This window comes from Gallus gallus, chromosome 2 (genome assembly GCF_016699485.2).
Source record: "Gallus gallus isolate bGalGal1 chromosome 2, bGalGal1.mat.broiler.GRCg7b, whole genome shotgun sequence".
Taxonomy (NCBI): Eukaryota; Metazoa; Chordata; class Aves; order Galliformes; family Phasianidae; genus Gallus; species Gallus gallus.
Genome location: NC_052533.1, coordinates 55,626,294 through 55,636,329, shown reverse-complemented (window position 1 = coordinate 55,636,329; position 10,036 = coordinate 55,626,294). Strand labels below are relative to the sequence as shown.

The following is a 10,036-nucleotide window of genomic DNA, read 5'->3' as shown; positions in this document are numbered from 1 at the left end:
CTAAATTCTCCAAGATATGCCTCTATCAAACAAGAGGGAAAAGACACTTGACTTAGTTCCAGGCTGGCTTCACATCAGGCAGGACAGCACTGTTTAAGATGAGCTGTACTGCTGTGCTGGCAGAATGCTGAGTTGAAACTATGCCTGCTTTTCAAAAGATTTACTAGCCAGCCTAGTTATAGAACAACTGGCACAGACCTAATGAAAAGCTGTACATTTTTCCTGATTAAATCAGATGTTTTTACTGCCTCAGTTATGGACTGATCCTGACAGGCAACTGATTCCCAGTCCACAGAGCTGCCTGTTCACTCACAGTGGAGTGGAGAAAGAAAATCAGAAGGGCAAAAGCAGGAGAATGTGAGTTGAGGTAAAGACAGTTCAATAACGAAAAAAAATCCAACAAAGAGAAAAACAAAAAATACAAAAGCCACTGCTTGTCACTAGCTCACCAATGCCTAGTCAGTCACTGAGCAACAGCAGCCTGACCAGAATTAAACTGCTGAGCGTGACATTAAGTGTTATGGGATATTCCACTGATTAATTTCATTTTTTTTGTCCTGTGTCACCTTCCAGCCTCTTTTCCACTACCAACCTACAAGCTGTGGGGGCACAGCTGAGTTAACAGTGTGCTCAGGCAGCTAGAAGGGCCAACTGTATCCCTGGGTACATTAAACATGGCACTGCTAGCTTGTAAAGGGAAGTGACTGTCACACTCGACAATGCACTGGTGCAGCCTCACCTTGAGTACTAAATGCATTTTTGGGTGCCACAGGACAAAAAGGACATAAAACTATTAGAATGTCCAAAGGAGGGCTACAAACATGATGAAGGGTCCAGAGGGGAAGATCTATGAGGAGCATCTGAAGTACTTTGGTTTGTTCAGCCCAGAGAAGAGGAGACCTCATTGTGGCCTATAGCTTCTCCATGAGAGGAGCAGAGAGGCAGGTGCTGATCTTCTCTCTGTTGATCAGCAACAAAACTTAAGGAAACACCATGAAGCTGCAACAGGGTAGGTTCATGTTGGATATCAGGAACAGGTTCTTCACCACAAGGGTGGTTGGGTACTGGAACTGGCTCCCCAGATCCTTACAGACCCCTTCCAACTCAGGATAACGTGTAATTCTATGATTCGAGGAAGATTAAACATATCCTAGCCAGACGCTGTACAGCCTCCTGTTAAGCTGTTTATTCACAATGACACTTCCCAGACAATGTAACTGATACTAACTTTAACTTACGTTAGCTTCACCTACGCTTCACAGGAAAGAATACTAGAATCCTCCATAGAACATAAGCTCTTCACTTTTGTAGGACTTCATTAAATATTTAGGCATAATCAAAGTTCAAGAGCATTCAATAAAGCCACGATTAGAAAGAAAGTTTTCCCAGAGGCAACCCTTCTCCCTTCCACAACAAGCACAACTTTTAAGCTGCTGAAATCAATAAAAGCTCCAGTGTTCATTAAAACAGCTTTATAGAGGTTAGCCAAATACCTCACAGCTCTGCCATCTGTTTGGGATATTGGGCCTTAACTTCTGCTCACAAACAACTTTTTTCATTTCTTCAACAGAAGGATCTGAAGGAACTAGGTCATAATATGGCAACTGGTAATCTTCATGGATTCCTGTAATTGGTTGAAAAACATCTTTTATTTTTACCTAACACTGAAACACGCACTCTATTTTACTTACGGTCCTTATTGGTACCATTTTATTTTTCTACTGTTATTTCTTTTTAAAAAATTACATTATGATCCACAATAACATTTTAAAAAAATCCTTAAACATACCTTTACATTACCTGTATTTGGAAAAGATGAAAGCTATGTCAAATCTTTCATATGCTATTCTAAAGATATTCTTTTTGGAAACACATGATTTTGAATAAACTGTATACTTTACCTAAAAACATTATGTCTAGGTCTTAGTTGTGGTGTTTGCCTCTTGATCTCAAGGGCATTTAACTCTACTCTTTTATTCTCTTTATGTCCAAATTTTTAGAGAAAAAAAAAGCAATACAGGCAAGACTATTTCCCATATTCTTCAACTGGTATGGTTCATCATTTTACACCGAGGTGGAATCAACCAGACGTCATTTACAGGATTAACAATTAGAGTCTGAAACACACTGCAGTGTTTTTAGAGAAAACTACTTAAGCAAGCTTCTGCTTGCAAGGATCTGTAAATTACAAAATCTGGCAGAATTGTAAGTAAAGATTGCTACATACCACCAATAGAACATCGACGAGCAATTTCCCAAAATACTAATCCCATTGCATAGATGTCTGCTCGTTTGAATGACTCAAAATGTTTCATATTTATGGAATCATCTAAAACTTCAGGTGCCATGTACCTATTTGCAATAAAAGAACAGAAAACATTTGATTTCATAAATATCTCCTGTAGAAGAAATTCAGTGTTACTGTTCAGGTTACAAACATTTATGTGGAAAAGGAGAGAGACAGAAATAATGCACTTTACAAAGATTAAGATGTTTAAAGTTTCCCTGCTTTTGGTACATACATTTACAAAAAAAAAAAAAAAAGCATTCAAATAAACAGCTGTAAAATTTAATGTAAATTAAAGTCCTTAAATAGAATTTATGAGGAATATTTAGATTTGATTACTAACAGAAATATATACTTCACAATTTAGGACACAGTAAAGAAAACTGAGTTCCAATTTAAAGAGCAAGTGAATGGAGAGTAGAGAGCCTGAATTATGGAACAGCTTGGGTTGGAAGGGACCTCAAGGACCATCAAGCATCAACGCCCCACCACAGGCAGGGAAACAAGCCACTAGATCAAGTATTAGATCAGATAACCTAGGGCCCCATCCAACCTGGCCTCCAGGGATGGGGCATCCGCAACTTCTCTGGGCAGCCTGTTCCAGCACCTCACCACTTTCTCAGTAAATAACTTCCCCCTGACATCTGATTTAAATCTCACTTCCTTTCGTTTAGAACCATTCCCCCCTACCCCTATCTACCTGTGTGATTTCCCTCATGTTTATGAACTCCTTTAAATACTGGAAGGTTATAATGAGGTCTCCCCCTGCAGCCCTCCCTTTTCCAGGCTGAACAAGCCCAGTTCCTTCAGCCTATCCAGATCATCTTCATGGCCCTTCTCTGGACTCTCACCATAAGCTCCACATCTTTCCTGTGTTGGGGGCCCCAGATTTGGATGTAGTACTCCAACTGGGTCCTTGTGAGGGCAGAATAGAGGGGGACAATCACCCCCCTTGCCCTGCTTACCATCCCTCTCTTCTGATGGAATCCAGGACACTAATGGCCTTCCAGACTGCTGGCTCACATTCAGTTTTTTGTCCATCACAACCCCAGGTCCTTCTCAGCAGGGCTAGAAGGCTGAAAAGTCTTAAGTTTTCACAAAAACCAAAGCCAAAAAGAATTCCCACATAAAAATACATGGGCAGCAGTTTACAGGAATGCTAGTTGTTCTTTACACAGAAGAGAGCACATCAGCAAAAAGAAAGTAGGATTTTTTGAGAATGCTGGTGAGGCACAGGGGAAAAGACTTGCTGGAGATAATACTAAAAGGTAGTTATAAGATTATATGGAAGGTGAGAGCACCTGCTTCATTAAGGTTATCCAACCAAAGACCTTTCACTGTAAAGGAGATAAATAGAAAGCAGTAAGCAAAGGAATGAGGGGGAGTAAGTAAAAGGTGAAAAGATAAACAGAAAGAGCCATAAACCTGGTAGATGTGGTAACAGAGACAGTAATGATGACCAAAAGCCTCCAGTCACTGATTGATAGGCTATTAAGAAACTCCAGGCATAGCTTTGGAGAAGGTTAGTCTGGACTTTTTAATTGCTAGTAAGTGTGGAAACAAGAGAAATAGAAGAACTGTGGATATTCACACTGTACTGTGGGACAACATGAAACTTATGAAGCAGTATTTAGGAGAAGGGAACCCAAAAGGAACAAAACTCAGGGAATATATAAAAATGACCTAACAAAGGGGCCAGGTGTATGTAAGCAGTTGCCAGACCGTCTGCTTTTCTGATCAAGCCCTGTGTACGTCTGCTCATTGCTATTTTATTAATTTTTTTTAATTATCATTCTATATAATCTTATTTGTCACCTCAAATTGCACATGTGCTCTAAGGTCTACATGCCACACCTGGAAATAGGTGTGATTCAGAGCCAGTAACTGGAATCAGATCAGGGTTGAAGGTGCCATTGGGCCTGGAGTACTATCAGATAGAGAGGAAGAACGTTTCTATCTATACATCCTAGCAGTGTTTGGAGCATACATCTGAAGTGACAGCTCTTGTGGGAGGAACAGCATGAGTGAATTCTGGGCCAGCAAGTGCAGTTAAACAGTGGGTGAACACATCCCTGGGACTGGATTATCAGCAACTGGAGCAAGTCACAGTCTCACTGCCAGTGCCAGCAACTTGAGCAAATGAAGGTCTCTGCTTCAGACACTGAAATGGGACCATGGGTCACAGGTCCCACAGCTCCACCTGACAGGTACCAGCTTCTGCAGGACTGGGATGAAAAAAGCAGTGTAAGGGCTCTCACTGTCAGAGACTGAAGGTAGGACTGCAGGCAGCAGCCCCTACAGATTACGTGTTAAATGCATGAGGGTCTCAGATAAAAAAAGCATTCTTCAGAATTTCCTGGAAACAGCCTCCATGCCATGTAGTATTTGCTTCTTCATGATGTAGTCAATACGTCTTACCATAAAGCAACATGCATTTCATACATGCTGGGTTTTTTTGTTGTTGTTTTTGTTTTGTTTTTTTTTTTTGAAAAGTAAATCCAATTTGGGTTACATGCTCTGACAACCATGCTTACAAGTTGACCTAATAAACATTCCCTGCAACAGAAAATCTCTTATAGCCTTTCAACAGTGAAAAAAAGATCAAATACTGCTTATGGTATCTACCTGAAGGCTACCTTTATTGGTAGTACTTAATGTTGGAAGATTAAGTAGTATGCCAGTGCAGAACTCACTGAGTTAGTGACAGCAGCCTGTGGAAATGCTGCTGGAAAGAATGAATGGTATTTATTTGTCAGCAAAGGTCGTGGTATTGCTTTCTCAATCTGGTATAGGTCTGGCAGACAAACCAAATATGTAATATTTAGCAGAATCTAAGTGCATTTTTCCTCATCACTGCCTCATCAATCTCAAGCTGATGAAGCAGGCGAATAAGTTACACCACGGCTCTTGGAGACCGCCACAGGTACCAGGCAAAAGAAAGTAACATGCATACATTACTGAAATGTCAACTAATAGTTCTACTTCTGGAACAGTCACAGAAGCTTATACACATTCCAATCAAGAATAGTATAGCAAAGACTTAAATATACTAGGACTCCTATTTTCTTAGCGCCAGAGATAGAATGTAAAATATAAGACTGGAAATGACATACAAAGAAAGAAGGGCTATCAACAAGAATGCAGAAATATGCATAGTCCAGTAAGGGTTGCTGAAGATAAAGTCCTCTTGAGGAAAGTATAGGCATATGAATTCCTCATGAGATAGCAGCATGAGCAGAGAACAGTTGTCTGAACAGGAACATGAGGCTTACCTTGACTGCATTTACTGAATGAAATGTTGTTATAAATTTGTGTGTCACAGTCTTTCACAAGTCTCAAATGATTCTAGGCCATTTACATTGAAAACTTACATCAAGAAAAATGCACGATTATAGCGAGCGTTTCCTGATTTCAACAAGGACTTTGCACGCATATACTGGATTATAATCTTATGTTACTTCATGTACTTAATAGTATAGTGCTCAGCTTCCAGTCTAGAGCAAAGAATATTTGATCTATCTCAAGATCATATGGGGACAGTGGGGACAAGAATACTGAAGGAGTCTGAAGGATAAGGGAAAAAAGCACGAACCAAAACACCCCAACCATGATGCTAGTCTCTTAGGCATAATCTCTTACACAAGCACTAATGGAGACTGTCTCGTTTCTTTAAGTCACCCTAGGGACAAGAATTTTAACAGAAAAAACTCAGAGGCCAATGGTAATTGAGTTGAACTCATACCCTTAAGGAAGAACAGAAAAACAAGGATATCCTCACCCCTGAAAATGTGACTTCTAAGAGGAAGCTTAGCTTGCTTCCTAGACCATATGTTTTACTATAGATAATCACTGGGAAAATATTAACTTAGTCTATTCTCTCTAAATTTGCATACAGAGCTTCCATGCAAAGATGAGATATTGGTACTCATCAACTGAAGTAAAGCTGTTATTGAATAGGTGCAAGCTCAGCTATGGAAAAATAAGTGAAGATGAAGAGTTACTTACCTAAGAATACACAAGAGGGAGGAAGAAGGGACCAAGCCTTTTTATGAGAATGAACAATTATCAAAGAAGTGACTAAAGTCTAAAGTGGGCAGTGGACTTAGTCCTGATGCTGCCCATTGCAGAAAGAGAGCTGCTACATCTTCAACCTTGCAAAGAAGCATGAGGCAACGATTAGTGAGGATTTTGAGGAGGAATAACTCCCAGTATTTTGTAATCTAGCAGAAATTCAGAAAGTAAATCATCTGGCCGCTTGTGTAGCATTTTTAATTTGGTAAAGGAGCAAGAATAGCAGAGCTTTAGAATGAAGTAATCTCAGCAATGCAATTGTCAGTAAAATAACTTGCATTTAAAGTTCTAAAAGCTTTGTTCACACATACACACATAGCATCATTCACTGAAGTGAAGAGAAAAAAATAAATCATTTTTAATTTAACAATCAGACATCAGGCAGCATCAGTACAGAATATTCTCCAAGACAGCTAGAGCATATGGCTGAATTTAATATTGCATAGCCCTAGATCACAGGGTTTTCACACATTTCTCAGTGACAGATTATGGTACAAGCAGCATCACTGACCTAACACTGCAGCACTTAATTGTATGCAAGTGCAATTATACATCTCTCGAGTTATTTTGAGAATGAGAAAAATCTAAATTTCCAAATTCAGAGGTAGACCTTAAAAAAAAAAAAAGGAGCATACTGATTCATCCATTGATAATTCTGTTTATGCAACAGATGACAAAGATGACTGCCTCTTTAAGATCTTGTATTTCTCTCAAAAATATAACTCCATGAAAGTCCATATTTAAGACTCTGCACTTTGTTCTACCATGTGGACTTCAAATTTGGAACAAATAAAACTCTGCCCCCCCAAAAGAACAAGGAAAAATCAACAAGCAGAAAAAAGCACACACTTTTTACCTTCACCATCAACATCCTGTCTTACATGCAACCAGACGGCAACAAGGCATAAAATACAAAGAAAGAGCAAGTGAAATCTCTACAACTGTATTTCTGAGGTCTTCTAATTGTTTTAATATATACTTGCGTCCTACTATATTTTGCATATTTTCAAGCATTTTATAAACATGCTAGCAGTAGAAGCCAATAACCAACGTGTGCTTTAAATACAGTCTAAATCACCAGCTGAATAGTGTGCAACAGAACTCTACTTGATACTGTTTATATTTACTTAAGTTTGTAGCTAAAAAAAAAACTTCTAAACAGAAGAAAAAGCAAAGCATTTTATTAAGAAGACATCTGGTACATCACACTAATAATTTTTACCTTTTTGTTCCTACTCTGTGGTTGGGGGCAATGTCAATTGTGTCTGTAGCTGAATCATGCCTAACTGCCAACCCCAGGTCTGCAATGCAGCATGTTCCATTCTTCTTTACCAATATGTTTTTTGATTTCAAATCTCTGTGGGCAATTGCTGGTTTGCCTGTAAAGAAAAAAACAAAAATAACATGTATGTAAAAGACAATCGCAAATATTCTAAACCTGGTGCAGATTTTGTTTCAAATTATGGAATTCTTTCCAGATCCACTACTTTGAGCTCATCCTCAAGATAATCCCTGAAATCATTCATTCATTCATTGTGGACTAGCTAGCTGACCAGAAAAGTACACTAAATGCTTACTGTATTACCCTAGTCTATGATGCTCCCCTCCCTCATCCTATGTACATATATACAGTGCATAAGTACTACTTGCTGTCAAACGACTTCTATCTCTTGAAATAGATCCATAATGCTGCCACAAATGAAAATTAGGCACTGCATACGTGTATTGTATGAAACAATTGCATAATCACAAGAACTGGATATATCACAGAAGGGAAGGTTAAAGAAGACCCAATCCCCCTGAATGCCTCAACACATCACCAGTTAGGAAGTTACAAAAGGTATCAGTAAAACTAGAAACTTTATATACATATTAACAGTTAGGAAGTTTTGATAGTTTATTTTCTTTGTAAGCTTTTGAAGGAAACCAAAATGATTTTGTGGTAGTAATACAAGAGCAGCGATTTTAGCACGTAAAGGAACGTGGCTGGTGGGTGATAGTTGAGAGAAAGGCTGTGGTAATCGAGGAAGAAGAGATAAGCATACTAGTATAAATAATATACTTTCAGAAGTTCACCCTTTTTTTTTTTATTAAGTAGTGGAAGAAAAATTTTCAATTGTTCTCAGTAGAAACGGATATTGAAACACGTTGTCTACATCAAAGATCTTATTTTAGTTCAGAAATTATTGTGGGTCCTAAACAAACATTTTTTAATTAACTCAGCTGCTCAAAAGATTACAAAAGTAGGCAGTTGTCTGAAAAAAGCTATTCTGAGAGAGTTCAATGTTCTAATTAAGATAATTATCGTAGAAAGAGCTAAGCATCACTAAAAAAAAGTAGATCTATTTAGCCATGTAACAGGCTGAACAATTTTAAGATTACCTTGTGTGCCTACAATTTCCATGTGAAGATGAGCAAGGCCACTGGCAGTAGACAAAGCTAATTTTATCATTCCTTCTACGGTTACTGTATACCTGTTCAGGTAATCAAAGAGTGACCCATGTTCGTGATAATCTGACACCAACCACAGCTGCGTCCATGTACCATTGTCTGCAAAACAACATTGGCGTGAATACCATTACACACAAAAACGCACCCACAGATCCCACTCTTATACAGTGCTTAGGAACTACAAACTATGTTTTGTAATCTCCACCAGTTAGACTTCAAGTCTTTACTTCTACCCCTGTAACATTTAAATTCCTCTGTAAGGGCTGGTCTTACCATGTAAAACATTATGAACAGCTTAGGCAATATTCATTTGTTTAAATTAACAGGCAAACTGCATAAAGCTGATGTCGCTATTGTTCTTGCTTAGGGAACAGTATGAATGCATGATGCAAAGCTAATGACACCAGTACCAGTCCAGTCTAGTAAAAAAGTTGTCCAGACTACCGATATAAAAAAAACCTGTCTAAAAACTTCAGCAAGTTTATTACATGTCTATAGCTTAACTTGCTTCATTTATTACTCTATTTTTGCTTTACCAGGCTAATTACTTAGGGTAGTAAGTGTTAAAAAAGAAAATAACCAATTATCTCCTGCCCTCAATAATACTTCTGCGCAACTATGTGCTTTTGCAAATCAAGTGTTGCCTCATAACTCTTTCAGTCTCTCCCCATTACCTATCCAACCTCAGCCTGTGACACAATGTCCACAATTATGAGCAGCTGTTGGATTTTTCTCCTAGAGTGGAAGCTTGCAAGCAGCAATCTGACGTTTTATTTCAAGAACTAAACCAAATCCCACCAGTGACCTCAAAGTTGCTGGTCAAAACTGTAGTTTCCAGAAAGAACAAGGATAAAGAGAATGAAAACATCAGTTATGAGAAAACCAGTTTGCTGTATGACTTTCCACAGAACTATGAGCCAGAAAGACAGGCCGTAATACATTTGCAAATACCTCAAGAAACAAAAGTGACAGGCAAGAATCCAGTTGTTCAAACCATAAAAACACTGGACACAGTGTCTTCAAGTTTATCTACAGAAAGAAGACTATTTAATAAGTCAAATCATGGGGAAGAAAGGCTTTCTGACCTAGGAAGCTAAAGTACATCCACAAAAGAACAGCCCTGACACTAAGTAGGTTTTCTGATTATTTATTTATTAATTAAAAGCTCTCAAGACAGATCTGAGAAGTATTTTTATAGCTATTTTTGCGGCTGTATTTTATAATTAC

At 38.4% G+C, this 10,036-nt stretch overlaps 1 protein-coding gene across 3 annotated transcripts in view; it reads right to left on the bottom strand.

Moving 5' to 3' along the window:
- The window catches only part of TGFBR1 (transforming growth factor beta receptor 1), a 36,554-nt gene that overhangs the window by 5,386 nt on the left and 21,132 nt on the right, over window positions 1–10,036 (bottom strand). For all 3 annotated transcript variants that reach the window (NM_204246.2, XM_046917260.1, XM_046917261.1), the window contains 4 exons: window positions 8,741–8,908; window positions 7,581–7,737; window positions 2,228–2,352; window positions 1,494–1,624 (listed from right to left, as the gene is read on the bottom strand). In NM_204246.2, the coding sequence (NP_989577.1) occupies window positions 1,494–1,624; window positions 2,228–2,352; window positions 7,581–7,737; window positions 8,741–8,908 (581 nt within the window). The remainder of the gene's footprint in view (window positions 1–1,493; window positions 1,625–2,227; window positions 2,353–7,580; window positions 7,738–8,740; window positions 8,909–10,036) is intronic.